We start from the raw sequence: 21,613 nt of genomic DNA, 5'->3' as shown, positions 1-21,613 counted from the left end.
GATGCTTTTCTTATTTCACACAATAATGACTTTAAATGATCTTTTGGGTGTAATTTCTCAGCCAAATTTGATTAATGTGTGATTAATTAATCGCCACATCATGTCATTAATTAGATTAAAAAATATGATCGTTTCACAGCCCAAATTGAGAGCATTTATTTTTAACTTAACTCGTCTGGTCCCACTTTATATCAACTTGGTTTAACCTGTTTAAATTTAACCCACCCTTAAACCTACCCACCAAGTCTGTCCTAACTTTACCCGTATCCCATCTCAATAGCAGCAAATGTGTTTTGCAATACAACATGAACACAATAAGTACACTGTTTTTTTTATGTAAGTTAAAGACAATAAAATGTGACCACTAGTCCTAATAGCAAGTGTGTGATTAAATGTCACTGCATTGTAAACTTAAAGTACTTTATGGAGAGTGCATATTCATATCAGTCAACAGTTAATGAAATCACCATCAAACACAATAAAACAGATTGTCCACAAAAGGACAAAGCAAGATAGGGGAGTGTAAATCACTAATTATAAATGATAAGAAAGTACAGACTCAGTGCTAACTTATCAGAGGTGTAGAAAGCTCTGCAGGAACACTCACAATCAGGCTACACCTCTGAACATAATAACCTGTTAATGTTAGAGACTTTTATGTCCGATTACATGGATAGGCATCAATCCCATGGCCGAGCACCCATGGAAAAAGACAAGATATTTTCCATTAATTTTAACCAATCAAAATACTGATTGGGATTCGAGAACCTCTCTGATTAGTGGGTCCCACATCGGGTCCTGGCAAGTCACAATACAGACAATTCTACCATTATATTTAGCATTACAACTTAACAACCTCACACAAAGGTTTTTTGCACAATGATAAATTGCATTTTAAGTAATTAACTCCAAAATCATCAGGTATATCAGTGAGAGAGTGACTCGCGACATTGTACAGTATTTGTAAATTGTCAAATTTTTGTTAATTGACAAATGTAATGTATTTGCAGTCCATGTGTTTCTCTCACAGGCAGAAACATAAATCAACGCCTATGATTGTGTTACAATCACCTTATAGTTACTACTGCCTAACAACATCAGGCAAAGGGACTGCCAATGAAAACTGGCTAACTCAGGTACATGTAAATTTACTTGAAAGTTGATTGCTCTGTAAATAAATAAATAAAATACACATTACTCTACTTGCATTAGGCTACTTCAGTATAGGAAAAATCATGTGATTAGTATGTACTGTACTAACAGTATGTGTAATGTTCAGTAATGTTCAGAGTATATATTTGGAGAAATTGTGCAAGTTGTGGAATACTGAATAACTTAAAGGGATACTTCACCGATTAGCATTAAACTTTGTATCAGTAGAAACCCGGTAGTACTTTCAAATGACCATGCTTCCCTCCCTCATGTCCCCCTGAGACGAGAGATTTATGTATTGTGAGTCTAGAAAAAAACCTCTGATTAAGCAAAAATCGTCATTTTGCGTCATCGGAGGCTTTTTTGGCCAGAGGCTAGAGACTACAGCCAATAGTAGGAGCTAGTTCCGCATGTTTTCAACCCGCCCATAGGGGGTGGGATCTCACGATAAAACAGCATCCTTTCAGTTTCGAGTCTAGTAGCCTAGTTGTATCATTTCTTCCGATACTGCCCTCTGTAACTGATAGGCATGGCTTGGGAGTTGTTGTCTTTCATCCACAAGAGCCAAAAATACATTTTCTGGCCCTATATTTGTATGCGTGCGTGTGTGTGTGTGTGTGTGTGTGTGTGTGTGTAAAATAACCATATTTTGGGGACAAATTTGTACCCAGAAATTAGCTAAATCTGACTAAATCTCCCAAAACCTCCTTTCGGGGACATCCTTGCTTGTAAAAATAGCATAAAAATGAAGTAAATGCATTTTTTTTTTTTTTTTTTTTATTGTAAAAATGCAGAAAGTTTTCTGGTATGTTAGGGTGTGGGTTAGGTAGTATTTTTAACTAGCTGCATATAACATCTATAGAAGTCTATGCAATGTCCCTATTGAGATAGCTAAGTGTGTGTGTGTGTGTGTGTGTGTGTGTGTGTGTGTGTGTGTGTGTGTGTGTGTGTGTGTGTGTGTGTGTGTGTGTGTGTGTGTGTGTGTGTGGTCCTGCCCTCACCACAAAGATGGTAATTCAAGTAATATTTGACCTTGTGGGGACACTTTGGCATGAGACGGTGTCTGAGCCACGTGTAGTAGGCTACATGCCAAGCCATTGGCCTCGGACGAAGTCAGCTGATGCAACGTTGTGCGTAATCATCTCTATAAGTAACACTTGCACATAAGCGTCACCAGATTCACTTGGCTGAAGAAGCCACGGAGGCGTACTTAAAGTATGGCACAGCGACACAGCGTCTCATTCCCATTCTCAGGGAACCGGGTTATATACATAACCCTTTTTGAGGGCAACATCGATGCCACGTCAATACCATGATGTGGTGTCTCGTTACCATTCTCAGGGAACCGGGTTATATCCAGAATATACAGTTTGTACAGTGTAAAAATTATTATATCTATGGAAGGTCCCCATAAAACATGGAAACCCAATATGCGTGTGTGTGTGTGTAAGGATGCATATGAGGAAAAGTAGCAGGAATTCCAGTGTAAACAAAATGTTCTTCAAAATCATTTAAAAACAGTTTATTTCTTTGTTCAAGACTCCACCCAATCATGAAGTCATAAAGTTAGTCCCAGCAGCACTGTTTTAACATTTTATAAAATCATTTTCTCATCTGAAACCACAACCAGATGAAAAACAAGCCAGCAATAACGGAAAGCCTTCAACAGAGGGAGTAAGGGCTTGTTCTTAATAAAAAGTGGAATTTAATGACATAAAAACCCTCAAAAACAAAGTACTTACATTACATAAACCAGTGGGTGTCACTTATTTGCTTTCATTGTTAAGTCTTCAAATATTATGGGAATTTTATGACATATTTCAAGAATTTACCACAGTAATCACATCAGATGGTCAGAACTGATCTTGTAAAGAATAAGCTGTAAAGCTTTGTGAGCACAGCCACTAAAAAAATTAGCATGGCTTACTCTCTAAATTAGCCCTTCCAGATGATTTTAGGAATGCAAAACTTCTGTGACCCTGTCTGACATCCAAAAACAACAGGTGTGTATGAAAAAGAGAAAGATAGCAAGAGGGACAGAAAGAAGGTTTGTGTGGTTTTGAGGGGTCTGGAACACACCCGTAACCAATGTTTTCATACTGACATTATTAATGGCCAAACAACTGGTAGGTTCAAACTGTTTTTTGGGACCATTTATTTCACATCCAGGCAAACAAATAAAGTAGTGATTCATGACAGACACCTGACTTGCTTAGTTGGGGACACCTAATATTCTACAATATTATTGATCTGACTGTACTGATGCTGTTGTATGAGAACTGAACTGAGCTGGATGATGACATCATTTTTTTGCAGAATTGCTCTATAGATGAAATGAACTAATATAATAACTGATGATCTTTAAAACAGAACTGAATCAACACTGAACTGACTTCAGTGGAACACTGCAAAGCTGCTTTGAAACAACCTGTATTGTATAAAGCACTATGCAAACAGAGGTGACTCGACTTGACTTTACACCAAGCCAAGTATTTATGAAAGTAGTAGTAAAGCAGTTAATATCTCCCAAATTCAATTATAGTGACTCTTTCAGAAACATAATGGTGCAATAAAGGACCGAGTTGTTTGTGAGACAGCAGAAACATATACCCTCTTAGGAGTGATTGAGACACTGTGTGAAGAACAGTGAACACATTGTCAATGACCGAGCACAAACAGGGTCATACGCCTTAAGTTTTTGATGGGTCACCAGTGGCAGTTCTATTAATACTAGAATTATACTGATATTAGTAGAACATTTGTTATAATGAAGTATTAGCCTATAATGGTATTGTTTTGTATTCACATAGGTTCAAATTTGCAGTTTTTTGGTAAGTGTGTGTACAAAGTTCTGTAATGAAACTCTAGATGGCACAGGCTAGGTCCTTAACTCAAACGCTTGCAATCATATTCTCTATAGGGCACAGCTAATTGGTTCCTGTTGTATCAGCAGCCAATGAGTTTGTGTGCTCAACCTTCAAATACATGGTTAGCATTTGCCTTAGCAGTGCAGTGCGCTTTCAGAAACCCTCCACCTTCCCCAGCTCCACCTGTGTAGATCTGCTACGGGTAATCCATGTATGCTATGTTGTAGAGCAGCAGCATGTCTTACTTGCTCACAGCAGCGTGTGGTGTATGTTTTGGGAGTAGCAAGTCCCGTACTCTGCAGCGGCAATAACCAACAGCAGCAGCAACCTAGCAGATCTATTCCGCCAAGACCAAATATATCAACATTGTCATGCCAATTACCATGCCAAACACTCACAGAGTTGTCATTACAGAAATAAGTTTGCTTGTTTATTATACATACATGTGAAGTAATATATTTTTTGATTGCAACTTAAAAAAATCACTTGGATTTTTTTTAACTTGATGAACACAAACAAATGGTAAGTGTAGCATCTTTGTAGCATGTATAACAGCTGAGTTGAAATTGAGAGTAGGAACAGTTGCACATTAAAAATATGACTGTATGAGTCACTGTATAAGCTGTATGGAGTCTACACCACACACAATTGAGATAACTCAATGTATCAAAACCAAGATACAAACTGAAAGCATCTGTTATGGTTGCATCATTTCAGATTTTTTAAATTGCGCCACAGAGATAAGTGGTATAAACTGTTGACTTCTACCATTGTACAATATATAAATTACCTCCCAGCACAAAATCACCATGCTGTTTGGCTGTGTGTAAGATGAACTTTTTAAAATAAATTTTACAAAATAACTCCACAGGAAAAACAATATAAGTTTTGAATGATATAAGATTATATGATTTGAATATCAAGTTTTGGTTAAACTATCTCTTTAAAGCAAATGATATTCAGAAAGTGTGTCCCAATTGGAATGACCATGTGCAAATGAATTATCATAAGAAATAAATTATTATTATTTTTTTTTTTTTGGTATACATGATTGTTAAATTAATGATTTTTACAAAATTTTAACAAGGCACAAATCTAGTTGTGAAAACTAGCAGTGTTATAATTTTATATTCTTTTCTAACATTTGTTTTAGCACGCATTTTACAAGATATTAGACGCTCTGTTGCGCGACGAATCCTCCGCCATCGTCATGCGATCAGTGAACTGTGATTCCTGCTGCACTTTCACAGTCTGTGCGTGACTGCAACTCGTGCTGGATGAGCAGAGTAGATGTTTACAATAGTTTACACAATGGTTTTTATTTTTTATAAAAACAGCAAAACGACAGTGGAGGAATGCAATCCTGAACAAAACGTCAAATTTAACATAGAAAGCCAAACAAAGCCAAAACAAAGGCACACTATCTTCCTGTAATGTGACAAAGAGACTTTTCTGATTTCCCCAATGGTCTTAACATGAGCTGGGGTGGATTAAGGTGTAGTCTGGAATGAAACTGAAGAAGCCCTTGTTGATGCAGGTGGAACAGAGGGTGTTGAATGATTCACTGACTGCTACGGGACTGATTCCTGATTGATTCCTCGTTTGCTGGTCGTAGTCAGGAGAATTTTTAGCTTTTCATCACTAGGCCTACAGGGGCACACCATCCAAAAAATGTCCCCATATTTTGAGACTCTTTTTATTTTAATTGGCAATCATTGTCTTTACATGCAGTACAGAGTCGATCATAAGCACACATTACATGATTGCTGAAATATCAGGGGGAAAAAATTCTAATGTCGGGATATGGTATAATATCCAACATCAGGAAAGGTTTATCAATGATAATTTATTGGGGCACAGCAGTATTTCACTAGAACTTGTGCCCCACATTTTTTATTGGCATTTAATATCAAAGAACATTTAATATCATTGGAACCTTTCCATTGCACAAAGGTTCTTTATATCAGATTATTTAGATTAATAAGAACAAAATAAGATAACGACCACATGGGAAGGCAGAAGCCAATTGTAGAATAGTGTAAGACTGGTGAAGCCACATATCAGTGCTGGATGTCATGTATAAGATCTGATAGAAGTGAACCGGAAAAGGCAACAAAAAAAAGTTGAACTGCCAGTAAGTGATAACAGGGTTTAATGTTTAAATAGGAACTCGCACTGTGTCCTAGGATGCTAATGGGGAATGCCTCTGGCATGACTGGTGTCTGAAGCACGTCAAAACACAACAATAACAGCCTATGACGTCACTACCGGTGCAACCAGAGTACAAAAGGGCACCTGTAATACACATCATTCACTTTCTTGTCTTCAGGAGCCATTTGTTTGTGACGTTTTGAAGGCAGTTATGGCATTGCGAGACTTTCAGGAAATGCGTACATCCGTGTCAGCGCTATCTGACACCTGATGATACACACAATCTGTGCAAGATCTACTTGGACGAGGAGCATGCTCGCTCGGTGCTCTAGGGGGCTGAATGCGAGCATTGCGTGAGTTTCTCTATGAAAAAACTCTGCTCTCGTTTGTCCCTTTTCTCAAGGGAATTGGGACAATTGACCTATCGGTAAGCTCCTCCCCTCGAACGCAGATGAGCCAATGGCAGGTGAGTATCAGTTGCACGGGGACCGGAACTCTGAAATCTTTAGGTTTCAGTGCCACAGAGAAACACTGGAAGATCCAAAGCTCTCATCGGTTTGATGGTGTTTATGCTACAAAAATGGTACAACGATGTGAGCAAGGGTATGAGTCGATGCCACCAGTTGAAGAGACGCTGGCCAGCTATTTCTTGCTGGGGAGGCATTGATGTTAAAAGCTCCCACTGCACCACACACAATGACTGTGTTGCAGGCTTACCAGGCCGATTTGCTGAAAGACCTGGATCAGGGTCAGGGGCTCCATCTCTGAGACGGTAGCAGAACTGCACTGCACAACAGATCTATCTCAAGGCGGATCGATGGTGGCAATGGTGGCTATGGAGAGGCATCTCTGGGTCAAAGTGGCAAACATCAAGGAAAAAGAGATAAACGTTCTCCTCGAAGCGCCGGTTTCGCCCTCTGAGCTCTTCGGCACATCCGTGGAGACGGTGGTCGGGAAGTTCAGAGAGGTCGAAGGTGTGGTATGCAGCCTTCAAAACCTATATACCACACCGGTCCAGGTCTACACCCCAAGCCTCGAGGGGGCCTGGCCCATATTGTCGCCAATAGCACTCCTCCTCAGACCCAGGAAAAGTTAACTTGTACTATAGTTGCAGTACAAATGAAAAACTTAGTTGTAAACTAGTTGTGTACTCAAAGTTTACTACTGTTACACATAAAGTTTACTTTTATACACTAAAAATTGGGTAAATTTAGTCCCAAGTAGTATTAAAACACACTTACAAGTATACTTACATTGATATTAGTATACTTACTACATAAAGTATACTTAAAAATAAACTTGAACTTTACTTAAGTATACTTAATAAAATAAACTTGAAGTATACTACTTGTTTTTGTAAGGGACTGCATTTCACAGAGACTGCAAAAAATATTGGACAGTAAAACACAATAGGAAGAACCCAGACCAAATATATATTATACTAGCATATTTGAAGGACACTTTATATGACAGTAGTGGGGAAAAAGACACAATTTTTATTGCAAATCAGCATTTCTGAGGCAATTACGGGACCACTGGCAACCCAGTTCTTTCAGATTGTATGTGTGTGAAGCTTAGGCAGAAGTGGCTGACGCCTGGGCCTGTCACAATGTCATGACTTTAATGCAGACTGAGGGTTTGAAGATAATTAACGCTGACCTGGGAACAGTCAAGGCTGGGCCGGAGTAAACTGAGGAGAAAGGGGAACAAGGAGGAACAGCATGGGGGAGGGTACAGGAAGTGGGGATATGAAAAAATATGAAGAGCTGCCCATGTGGAGATAGATTATAAGAGGACATATAAGAGGACATATTTGATGAAAACACTGAACAAAATAAATGTGAAAATTTATTCAGTCACACACAATGAACATTATTTTATAATACAATTACCGATACAAATTTCCCATAACTTTAATCTTTAATGAAATTCTTTAATTAAAAAAAAATAATAATGAGAAGAAAATCATTGATTTGCTGATTTAAGCAAGCATGGGGCTGATGGAGCTCAAAACTTATTTGAACTTTGAAAGTATCTATACATAAAACTATACATGTTAAAATTTGCTATTTTATTGTTTTAATTTATTTTCCATTACATACAAAAAGGACGGGATTTTTTTTTAAAACGGAGGAGGAAAAACTCCGGTTATAAAAATACCCGTGTCCGTGTGGACTAGGCCTAAAATACAAAAATTATAAAGTAATCAACAAAATATCTGTCTCAATGCTTTAATAGTCTATTAAGTCACAATATTAAACACATGGTAGCAATAAGAGACAACATTTACAGCAGCTGCATGTTGCTCTGTGATCAGGGTCAAATGAACACAATGCTTAAAGGGATAGATTTATTCACCCTCAAGCTATCCTAGGTGTATGACTATCTTCTTTCAGACAGACACAATCGGAGTTATATTTTAAAATATCATTGCTCTTTCAAGCTTTATAATAGTAGTTAAAGGCAGTCCTGATTTTGATGTCCAAAAAAGTGCATCCATCCATCATAAAAGTAATCCATATGACTCCAGGGGGAAAGGCCTTCTGAAGCAAAGCGATGGGTTATTATAAGAAAAATATACATATTTAAAACTTTAAAAACCTAAAAAACTAGCTTCCGGCAGACGGCCTACGCAAGTCGACTTGTGCCAAAAGAGTAACGTCTGAGAGTAGTGTAAGCTTTGACGCCTCTCACGGTTCAAACAAACAGGGCTGGGCAACAAACTCAAGCTCCTCTTTCATGACCAGTCTTTTGTTTTGCCCTTTCCTCTGCGCTTCTGCGTTCATCAACGCGTCAGTTTAGGCATTACTCTTACGCCATAAATCGATGCGTACGGCCATCTGTCAGAAGCTAGTTATTTTAGTTTATAAAGTTTTAAATATGGATATTTTTTCTTACACAAACGCATCGCTTCGCTTCAGAAGGTCTTTATATACCCTTATTAAATATTCACCTTTTAAGTGTGTCTGCAGCCCGCTCAAAAGCAAAACTTAATTGAATGTGACACATGATTTCTAACTCACCCTTTTCGCATTCACACAAACACAGACACACGCACATCTTACAATATAATACTATAATACCATACTTCCAGGACAAATAAAATAAAGTTTTGGTTGGCCCACATCATGTAGCGTATTACAGAAACATGCTAAGGCCTGTTCTTTCTCACTGGTTAATAGCAAGAGAAGAGGGCAAAGGAGGATTAGATCAGACCTGAGAACCGCTCTGGGAACTATGGCTGACCTCTAAGCCTGGTTCACTCTCACAGAGAAAGGCCTTAAATATGAGCTACCCTCTGACTTCAAACTTCATCATCACAAATAAATCTAAAGAAATACAGAAGGTCAACAAAGGTAGGCTACACTATCTGGGAACATGGGCATATTTCAATTATGAATTCAAAGCAGACACACATGTACGTGATAATGCATATTATATCATGAAAAATTACTTTTGATATAGAAACTGCCATTTTTAGCATCTAAACCATTATTGACTGAATATTTACGAAGACTCTTCTAAACACACAATTCAAAAGTACAAGACATTTTGAACATTCAGATTTTGAACAGACATTCATCAGACTCATGCTTGTTTTTCCATCTGTAAATCCCCACAAGTAACATGGTGAAAGGTGAAAAAAAAAAAAAAAAAGCATTAACACTGGATTGTTTATTTTGGAAGGTATCGGGGGTTGGATTGGACCTAGTGGAAACGGCAAGCCAAAGCTGGTAAGAGAGGTTCTTTCATTTGGAAACATGCAAACAAGGCTCTCTCTCTGTCTCTCATTTCACACTCACACCCAATACATACACACATATACACACTAAAGCATTTATTCAATTGCATGCTTCAAATCTGAAGGCTAAACACAAGTGGACAATATTCTAAAATAATAACCAGGGTCAGTATGAAAAAAGTCAGTGGTCAATACACTCACACACACATACAGTACAGTGTGTGTGTATATAGGCCTATATACACATACAGTAGTGTGTGTATATAGGCCTATATATATATATATATATATATATATATATATATATATATATATATATATATATATATTCCATTTTTCTAAAACTCAAAACAAAGATGAAATGACACTGTATGCAACAATATTGTTTTTAAACAAGCACGTGGCGTATCTAGCACACTAAAGCCCAATTTATACTTCTGCATCAAACTCACACTGTTGCTACATTGTAGGCTGTGTGTAGCACACGTACCCTTCGGCGTACCCTGACGTGCACCTCTCCAAAAATGTAACAATGCGTCAATTCTGCGCGGACGCAGGCGCTGTGATTGGTCTGCTAGAACCGTTTCACATGCTCCCTCTGCATGTAATTGCGCGTCAACGCGGACAACAACGCAGAAGTATAAACCAACGCCTTGCCTATAGCGTAGAGGTTTCGGTGTAGGTCCGACGCAGAAGTATAAATCAGCCTTAAGTGTTATTTCACAGGGGACATTTTCGAGTAGAACTCCAGTTGGGGACAGGTCTTCAAAAACAGGATGTCTGGTCACCCTATCTAATAGGTTTGGTCCTCTTAGATCTTTTTTGCACAAACCCTATTCCATTCAAACCCTATTCCTTCTGTCCTCCCTTTGTTCATCAACTTGCATAGTGTTTTTTCCAACATAGACTCAATGGAAACTTTCCAGATTAAATAAACACGACTACAGGCAGTGAAACACCAACAATTTGTATTGCTTTTCACACAAATTATGATGAAAGGTCAGATTATCAATTAATAAAGACACATTTTCATGCCGTTCCTTTCACAATATATGTTATGACCCCAAACATTTTTGAAGTTTGTATCACATAACCAGCTCCACATGTATGGCTGTTCTGATGTAACAAACTTGCTTGATAGCTCAACTGGTACAGCATTGCACTTGCGATGCAGAGTGCTTGGGTATTATGTGAATTCCATGAAACAAGAAGAGTCACAATAAAAAAAAGCTTGAAGACTTGTAGAAGCAAGTTAAAATCAGCATGATTGCTATAGCAATTCTGTTTTTATCTCACATTTACTTTTGTTAACATTAGCGGTTAGGTTTATGGTAGGGTTTAGTGTAGGTGCCATAAACATTGTTAGGGCCACTCATCCAACATTTAATTTCCAAATTGCCACAATAATGTACAACAACCAACTAATAAAACATTCATCTTTCAGATAAAGCTGAATAGCTTTTAGTGCCACTCAGTGGATATTTCACTTTGAAAGTGTCATCGAATGTACAAGAAGCATGGAGAAACACAAACTGAGGCTAATGCATTTTGTTTAGTTGCCAGGTTAAAACCGTCACAAGTGGACACAATTTCACAGCCATTATACCAAATCTAAACCCCTGAATTAAAGACAGCATTGTTCATTTGTATAGAAAGAAAGAGAGCAACGTTTATGCATTGTTTTTTATATGATTCATCTGAACTACAGGAACTGCAGCTGCAGAAAGTTCCTCTGACTGTTCCTCTTCTCAGCTCAAATACTACACCTGCAATAGGCTTTCGTTGTGGTAAATATATTCAACAGTGGGGGCAGCCCGGAGACACCAGGGAAAACACATAAAGTCCTGAATGCCTCATTTACTAAAACTATGATCTTCACAAACATATATGTGACTCATTGTGTATGTGTTTGTCTATTAAAAAGGAAGTTCGTTATGAGAAGGAGAAGTACAGTTTGCCCTTTATCTGAGTGTATATGGGTAGAGTTATATCTGCAAGTGTTCACAATGTGAGTGCGGTTTCACAATGTGACCGGCAGCTTCCTGTATGGTGGTGTGTGAGTCTGTGAGAGGACGTGTCTGTTTGTAAGACACTACAGAGAGTGTCTTCAGAAACCTTAAACATGTGTATAACTGTCTCCCTGTTCAATGTGGTGTTAAAGTGAAACAAAGAGTTTGATTTGATCAAAACACCTTGCCTTTTGTCTCACCATCTTTCACAGACTTTTAGTTTGACTCTCTGAGACTTTCTTTCCTGTATGCTAGAAGAAAAATAAGAGAGCTCCCACACATATTCTTTTTGGCAACAGAAGCATAAAGTCAAAATTACAGTGAGGAAAATAAGTATTTGAACACCCTGCTATTTTGCAAGTTCTCCCACTTGGAAATCATGGAGGGGTCTGAAATTGTCATCGTAGGTGCATGTCCACTGTGAGAGACATAATCTAAACAAAAAAATTCAGAAATCACAATATATGATTTTTTAACTATTTATTTGTATGATACAGCTGCAAATAAGTATTTGAACACCTGTCTATCAGCTAGAATTCTGACCCTCAAAGACCTGTTAGTCTGCCTTTAAAATGTCCACCTCCACTCCATTTATTATCCTAAATTAGATGCACCTGTTTGAGGTCGTTAGCTGCATAAAGACACCTGTCCACCCCATACAATCAGTAAGAATCCAACTACTAACATGGCCAAGACCAAAGAGCTGTCCAAAGACACTAGAGACAAAATTGTACACCTCCACAAGGCTGGAAAGGGCTACGGGGAAATTGCCAAGCAGCTTGGTGAAAAAAGGTCCACTGTTGGAGCAATCATTAGAAAATAGAAGAAGCTAAACATGACTGCCAATCTCCCTCGGACTGGGGCTCCATGCAAGATCTCACCTCGTGGGGTCTCAATGATCCTAAGAAAGGTGAGAAATCAGCCCAGAACTACACGGGAGGAGCTGGTCAATGACCTGAAAAGAGCTGGGACCACCGTTTCCAAGGTTACTGTCGGTAATACACTAAGACGTCATGGTTTGAAATCATGCATGGCACGGAAGGTTCCCCTGCTTAAACCAGCACATGTCAAGGCCCGTCTTAAGTTTGCCAATGACCATTTGGATGATCCAGAGGAGTCATGGGAGAAAGTCATGTGGTCAGATGAGACCAAAATAGAACTTTTTGGTCATAATTCCACTAAACGTGTTTGGAGGAAGAAGAATGATGAGTACCATCCCAAGAACACCATCCCTACTGTGAAGCATGGGGGTGGTAGCATCATGCTTTGGGGGTGTTTTTCTGCACATGGGACAGGGCGACTGCACTGTATTAAGGAGAGGATGACCGGGGCCATGTATTGCGAGATTTTGGGGAACAACCTCCTTCCCTCAGTTAGAGCATTGAAGATGGGTCGAGGCTGGGTCTTCCAACATGACAATGACCCGAAGCACACAGCCAGGATAACCAAGGAGTGGCTCTGTAAGAAGCATATCAAGGTTCTGGCGTGGCCTAGCCAGTCTCCAGACCTAAACCCAATAGAGAATCTTTGGAGGGAGCTCAAACTCCGTGTTTCTCAGCGACAGCCCAGAAACCTGACTGATCTAGAGAAGATCTGTGTGGAGGAGTAGGCCAAAATCCCTCCTGCAGTGTGTGCAAACCTGGTGAAAAACTACAGGAAACGTTTGACCTCTGTAATTGCAAACAAAGGCTACTGTACCAAATATTAACATTGATTTTCTCAGGTGTTCAAATACTTATTTGCAGCTGTATCATACAAATAAATAGTTAAAAAATCATACATTGTGATTTCTGGATTTTTTTTTTTTAGATTATGTCTCTCACAGTGGACATGCACCTACGATGACAATTTCAGACCCCTCCATGATTTCTAAGTGGGAGAACTTGCAAAATAGCAGGGTGTTCAAATACTTATTTTCCTCACTGTATATTAAAATATTTACTTTCATGTACAAGTATGTTCCTGCTCTTAAAGTGAACAATTTGATATCACTTCACATTGGCTACTGGTTAATCCATTCACACTTCCATTTTCCAAACTGCCTGTCCCATGTAGGGTCATGGGGATACTGGAGCCTATCCCACAGGAAAACGCCCTGGATGGATGACCAGTCCATCTCAGATATTGGAAAATGCTAACCAATAGTCAAAAAGCTTTTTATTAAATTCATATTAGGTCTGGCTGCATTCTGGTGTAGAACTCTCACTTTTTTTACGATCCAATCCACTCCTGCCCAACATTTATTCTCATTGAATACCTTTTCACTTTTAAATACATCACATTATTGATGTAAGTGGATTGCGAATTGCAGTTTACGTTGACTAAAGGGATAATTTCAGAAGAAGATATTTTGAAAAGTCTTTTGTCCTTCAAAAGAACGTCATTTAGGCACAGTGTTGTTGGCTTTCACTGCATTAGCAAAAGCACATATTTTTTTGTCATTTTTTGGGTGAACTATGTCTTTGAATATGCATTACCTGACTAGAAAACAGCTGTATAGAAGAAATGGTGACACAGTGATCTGCATATGTGTAAATGTGTGAAAGTGTGAGGGGGGAAGAGTACGGTAAAATGTTACAGCAAAATAGAGCAGCATAGCCACTAAGAGGTCAATAACAACTCCACCTACAGACTTAAAACATGGCAGTGGTGTGTTTCATTTGACTTCTGTTACACACATTTAAAATATTCGAGCTGAGCCCCCTGGGTGAGATTTTTAAGATGGCCGTTATTTCAGAATGTATCACATTTCTATTTCCATTGAGACATCTCAAGTTTGACACGCCTCAACCACAATATCGCTTAATGACTGATTTTTTTTATTTTTCATTTAAAATATTCACAAACTATTGATTTTGAAGTCTGTTGGATGTACAACAGGTAATACATCCACTTCTTCAGAAATACATGAAAGAAAGTGGCTGGTGAACTGGGCAAAGAATAGAGTAAACATGACTATTAAATACAATGTGTTTCTGACATGAATGAACCGTGAATGAATGAATGAACCCCCCGCCGCTTGATTTTCTGCTTCCATAGACATCAGTTTGTATTTGACAAATTATAAATATTTTTGCTTGTACTTATGTGTATTTAAATGTCTGAAACCTAAAATAAACATTATGTGGTTGAAAACCCTGAACAGTTGTGAAATATGAAAATGCTCAGCGCCAGCAAAAGTAGATTTATTGCGTACTCCTAGGCTAAATAGTTTTGTGTTGCACAATTAAACTTAGTTGAAACATAAATAGCGTCTTGAATTTAGAGGCTACTATTGGCTCATTGAAGATAAACAATATTTGATTAGGGACCAGACTAGAATGATCACACGTCAAAGGGTCAAACTAATCGCATTCCTGAAATGCCAGTGCAAGAGTGAAAACCAAAATGGTTAACAGGTTCTAAAAAATAAATGTGTCAAGTCTTAGACAAGAAGTGGAAGTGGGCAGTGGAATGGGGGCAAAAATGCAAGGTCTCAAGATGGTTTTAACTTGAGCACCACGGTTTTAGAACGTGTCATGCTCGAGACGTTGCAAAAGACACAAGACTCGCGCGAGCCCAGCGTTTAAACACCTCCATCTAGTGCGCGTTTACATAGAAAAACAATGCAAAAGCGCATTCGAATGGAAAAACGCATTCTGTGTGAATGTTCTCTAAACAATGGGCAAATTGTGTCACTCAGCCGAGTTTTTTCTGATTCTTTTTTACAGAGTTAGCTAATATTATGATATTATGAGCACCATTTTTAAAAGCCCCTCAGAAAAAAGGCTCTGCTCTCTGCCTGACTGACATAAAAAAAGCGCAACATGGCCTCTGTCACTTTCCTTTCAAATGCCTGCTGACTCTTTCTCCTCTAGCAGCTGTCAATCACCTTCAAGCGTCACACTTTTATGAGGCTTCGAGGCCAAGCATCTGCTGAAAAGCATCATGGCTGAAGGAAGAAGGTGAAAATTCTAGGAAGATTGAGCTTTTAATGATTTCATTAGGATGTTGTTATGGTGATGCGGAGGAGATGAACCCAAATGCAGATAGTATGCAATATACACAGTTTATTGATACAACTAGACAATAAACAGGAAAACAAAACCCACGAGGGGGCAAAACAAGACAGGATAGACTAATTTGGACTGACAAGACTAGACTAAGACTCAGACAAAAAACTAACAGCTAAGACAGGATCAAACTCTTCTTTCTAGACAAGACTTTCAACAGGTTACTCACGGATAGTGTCACACAATGAATGACAATGAACCAGCACAGGACAGCAAACACAAGGGGATTAAATAGGGAGAAACTAATGAGGGAAACAGGTGACAAGGGTAAAGCAATGATGACTAAACGAGGATAACAAGGGGGCGGGGCGAGGAACGAGACAACACAAGCACATGGCCCAAACAAAAGGCCATGTGCTTGCACACAAAACATGGGTCTGTCATGATCCTGCCTCAAGAATTAAAGAATGACAAGGACTAGATGGCAGAATCATGACAGATGTAATGTAATATTTTTTAACACAGAGTTGCATTGACGTGACAGAGCTTGCGTTCCCAAACTGCTTAGATCATTGAATCATTTTATATTCTGTTTTGATTTAATTAACTATTCTCTTTCTCTCTCTCTGTGTGATCTATTAGTGATAAAACACATAATCCAGTGGGGCTCAAATGCACCTATAGCTACCAATAGCATAGCCGGAGCATTTAGTCGGTTGTGACCCAAGCAGCGAATATGCTGGTAGCATGGGAGAAGGGCTTCCTGAGTAAAAGTCGGGCTTCCCGGAAAGTCGCACCCCCAAGTTTGTCCCAGGGATGTCTCATGAGGAGTGCGGCACAACAGTGAGAGGAGAGGGTTTTAAATAAAGAGACGGTTTATACATCAGTGTGACTTCTCTAAAGTAAATCCTGCTTCTGCTCAGTATACTTTACTAAATTATTATTGTACTTTGCTTACCGTTAATTAACATTCAGATTCACCCTAGAGACAAAACAGATTACATTAATTCAAGTAATTTAAACAAACTTGCAGGCATTCTAGAGAAAAATGCAGGACCAACAATTTACTACACTTATACCATTTCTAAATAGGTGGTTGTTTGTAAAATCAATAGAAAAAATAAACAAAACTGACGCCAACAAGACAACATCATCTTTTGTGAACCATTTACGAAATAGATCTGACAGAAAATAATATCATAAGATACTAAAATATCTGCTTAATAATAGGATGTCAGTTTAAAAGTAGCCTAATTAATAATACTCTAAATATTCCCTGATGTAGACCAATATACTAATCCTTATCGCAAAAATCAGATGATGATACACATTTAAGAGATAAGGCAAAAGCCGTATCTCTCATACACTCACATAACACACCTCCTCCTTATTATCCTTCATTATCTGAAGAGTGCGGTGTTTGGACTTGCAAAGAACACTTGGGGAGGAATAAAATGCATTGGGACTTGTCTTTATCCTTGCGGAACACACAACAAAAAAACAGTAACATAACCTGTCTCAACTACCCAGCCTTATAAAAGGCTCATCTGAGGACAAACAATGCAACACTAAGTGAAATTAAATCCTAAAATCAAATAGACTGCACGAATAAACAAAGCACTGAAGGAATGAAAATAAGAGCTCCCGCTTAAAGAGTTAGATAACATGTGCAGATGTTGAAGCCTGTTCTTGTCTTTCAGCAGGCTGTGCATGGACACAAGATTTGCACAAAACCTCAAGCCATCAAATGACCTTTTCACATAAACGGGAAATTAGATTTCTTTAGGAGAAGAAATTTGACTGACCACGTCATAAACCTGGGTCACTTCTCATCTATTTGTGCCTCCACATGACTGAATCCAAATAAAGATAAACTCCATGATGCAAGCTTATATCCTCAGGTCATTCCAGACCTGTTTTGATATTCCAAGTCTTTTGGAGTAATGCAAAAGCTATATGTGAGGAATCCTCCAAATGTATGATGTTATGCACTGAATATCTTCCCCGTCTGTGGAAGCCATTAAGTTAAACTTGTGAACCAAATATGTCTGTTTCATGAATGAAGACTAGGAATACAGAAGATAAACAGCACCACTTTCATGATATTGGAAGCTCCAGTCCCCAAATCATGTGTGGAAAAGAGTAACCAGGACATGCTGCAAAACTTCTCCCTTTGTATTCAAGTTAAGAAAGAAAGTCATGGATTTGGAACAACATAAAAATGTTTGTTTTCAAAACAGTTCCTATATATTTGTGTCTGTTCGCGCCTGCTGAGTGTTCATCAGTGTCTAACGCTAATGAGAAGCTCTTGAAGTCTTTCAAGGCTTCCCCATCAGACCACATCAAATTATCAGTCTTATTCTGAATGAACATTTAGCATGTCAGTTTTTTTTTTCAGTAGACTACAATTCCTGCGTTGACTGAAAATTCAAGACCCAGTCCTAAAAGAACAATACAACCATTTTGATACTGTGATGTTTTCTGTGTAGTCTGTCAGCTGAACACGCTCTGCTGTTATCATCTCAAAACAAAAGGCAGAGTAATCACAACATGAAGTTAAAGGCGAATAATATTCTCCTTAAGAGAAATGTATAATTTACTATTTCATTCCACATCTTGTTCTCTGTAGGCCTATATCAAACATACACAGATCCCACATCCCAGGGACGTTTCCTTTCATACGTGGCAAAAGTACGAAAAAAACTTAAAAGCAACAGGTACATTTTCTAGTTGAAAAACTTTGAGAAATTAAGCAACGCTTTCCATATCACACAAGCACAGTGTTAATAAACGCTGCACTTACACAAAAGCGTGGTAGATAAAAGCCCATGATCTGGGTCTCTCCAGCACGTTGTACAGGTAGTTCTGAAACCTCCGGTAGCGCGCGTTTCTCCGGCCGCTTTGCGCTCCGTACACCAGAGGCTTCCCGAGCAGACTCAGCCGAGCGCCCTGCTTCCCCCGGTCTCTTTCCGTAACCGATGCACCTGTGCCGGCATGAGATGCGGACAACAGGCCGTCCCCCGGCCGTGAACAATTGTTCTTCATTCTATTACCACATTCCACATTATTCAATCCGTAACTTTCGGCGTCGTGCCCGGGAGAAGTGTTCATCCAGAGGCCGGAGCCGCTCTCATCTCCGCTGTGGTTGCGGGGCATGGCATCACCAAAGCGGTCCCAAATACGCGTAGCATGCGTATTGTTATATATATCTCTGGTAGACGCAACGGCAGAGGCAAGAAACTACCAACGCGAAATGTCAAAAGGACTCAAAATATAGCACAATTATCCTTCGGTCGTGACGCGCGAACGCCACTTTCTTCGCTTCTATGGACACACTTCAGTAAATGGGAAGTGTATAATGTCACTGCTTGTGGCGCTGACCCACAAGAAGAGCCCGTCAAAGTGACTTTATGTCTGCAGTTGAGTCTTGCGTGTACAGCTCGTGTTACTCCAGCGCGCGCGCTTTTGATGTCGCTCCACTCACACGTTTATTGCGCACAGGAAATCAACTGTGCCATTCCGCGTGCTCGTGCAAGAGCACAAATAACGCGTTACCGTAATAAGCATGCAAATATTCCCAATCAGCATCCGCTGTCCTTTCCGACGCGATCCTGCGGTAATTCAATAATGACATGAACAAAGGAATTTCGAGTGTTTCGCCGGCTGATAATAAAGCTGACGATGTATTTATATAGTCAAATGTTTATTTGCATAACAACTTGTTCTTGAAATCGTAGTTCCTAAAGTTAAACTGACACAGTACCTCAGTGACAGACCACAAGGCTGCTACCTTTCAGGAATCAATCATCGTGTTAAAAAGAAAAGAAAACGGATGCGAATCATTAAGATGAGCTGTCAAGGCTTTAGCTCCTCAAATGTCAAAGCAAACTGATGGACGGTCTCGGAAAGTTTTTTTTTTTTTTTCTGCATATTAGGTTAGGCTACATAAGGAACGTTTCAGCGTTTTTAAACGTTCATTTTATTTCAAAATACACCAGAAATTGCGTTTGCCCAAATAATTTATATCTTAAAGGGACTTGGTTTGCACGAGGAGGTAACCATAGCAACACTATATGTCTGCTCTTTCAAAAGACATGAGACTAACGTCAACAAATTGAGCCCCATGAATTGCTATAGAAATTCGTTAAGTGTTATTAAGTGATTGCATAATTTAAACTCCGAATTAGAATTAGAATTAGAATATTATTAAATGTCTCCTTGAAGGCTTTGCAAAATATTTAGACTATCACATTTTCCCTTTTATAGAGTAGTAGGCTAGCCTAACAATTGTCAGACAGCCCATGTGACAGAACCCAAAATAAAATCCACACGAACACTGTTTTCTGTGTGGGCATGTTCGCCCTCCCCAACAGTTAAACTCTGATCTACTGCTGTATCATACTGATCCATCTGTGAGCAGAAAAAAATGATTCATCTTTATCTTGGGGAATTCCGCCATAATGCAAAAGAGCAATCTGAGTCTATTTGATTCTCAAATTAGACGCTTGAGTTTAACTGCCATGTAAAAGTTGCTGCTCTACTAGTGTTTAAGAGTGAGAAACAAAGTTTAATTAACAGCTGACCAACATATTTAACACGAGCGCAAGGAAAAGTGTAAATCCGTAAAAAGAGATCAAACGGGATGTAAAGGCGTCAGTTAAAATATTCCGTTATAAATCCCATGCAGCTGTCACTGATGAGGAAACTGTGGCTTTCGTCTTCTGACTGCGTGCTTCCTCTAATTTTCAGTTCAAAGCGCCTTCTTGCGTTCAGAATTAGTTATAGACTATTGTGTGGTACAGTGAGCAATCTTGCGCAGGATTTGTTCCATGTCTGTACTAAATAATTGCTCAATTAAGGAGCGTTACCAGGATGGTAAAACCAGCTATTCCGTGTGTGTGTGTGTGTGTTTTTTTTTCTCCACCAAAAATTATTTATTTCAAAAGCATTAAATACCAAGACCTTTAATTGTTCCATGACTCACATCAGCATCGACGATTAGAATCTAGACATAGCCTATTTCTGTTAAATCTCCAAATAAGTCTAATTCCCCTCTTTTTTGGGCTGCATTCCATTTGCTTCTCAACCTTAGTTAGGCCTACATCCAATGACTCAGACTATAGAAAGTATAAAAACATGCGATGGAGTTCCTAATTGGCTACATTAGACATAATTACCCTCAGACTCACATTAATTCTGGCTCATCAAGGACTAAGAATAGAAATATACACTTCACCATCTGCGTGCTACTGGACTGCTGTTAATGAGACACCTACTGTTATGTATTTTATATTGTGAGAAACTTGAGAGAAAATGATCCAGTTAGGCCCACAATGGAATCATTCCTGCTTGCAATGTCCCCTTGCTGCAACCAGCACCATCACTTGCTATCAGTCACGAGTGGAGCACTGGGGTCATTGGCAGAACACAGGGACATGTATCAGGCTAATTGCTGTGACGCCAGTTTGCGAGGCGGCAGGGAAGGAGGACATGCAATCATGTTGCACTGCAACATAGATGGCGATGGACAATATACGTTATGTGAATTGCAAATTGTTACTTTTTGCTTCAGGCGGAGTTTAATAGCCTAATTTTTAGAATGGTAAGTAATTGCCTACATTAATGAGGTCTGGCTACTTACAATCTCTGTTTGAAGTAGCCTGACGTGGACATATTGGTTCTTGGGCTAGCTCTCGCAGT

At 39.0% G+C, this 21,613-nt stretch overlaps 1 protein-coding gene across 1 annotated transcript in view; it reads right to left on the bottom strand.

The window, feature by feature from the left end:
* kcnq5b (potassium voltage-gated channel, KQT-like subfamily, member 5b) overlaps window positions 1-19,610 on the bottom strand; it is a 112,005-nt gene extending 92,395 nt beyond the window's left edge. The window contains exon 1 of the mRNA XM_084098154.1: window positions 18,717-19,610. Within this exon, the coding sequence (XP_083954280.1) occupies window positions 18,717-19,069 (353 nt within the window). The 5' untranslated portion in view covers window positions 19,070-19,610. The remainder of the gene's footprint in view (window positions 1-18,716) is intronic.
* Window positions 19,611-21,613: the final 2,003 nt, after the last annotated feature.

Source organism: Abramis brama (genome assembly GCF_963993115.1).
Source record: "Abramis brama genome assembly, chromosome: 2".
Taxonomy (NCBI): domain Eukaryota; kingdom Metazoa; phylum Chordata; class Actinopteri; order Cypriniformes; family Leuciscidae; genus Abramis; species Abramis brama.
Note: the sequence above shows the minus strand (reverse complement) of the source record. Positions and strands in the feature narration are given on the sequence as shown.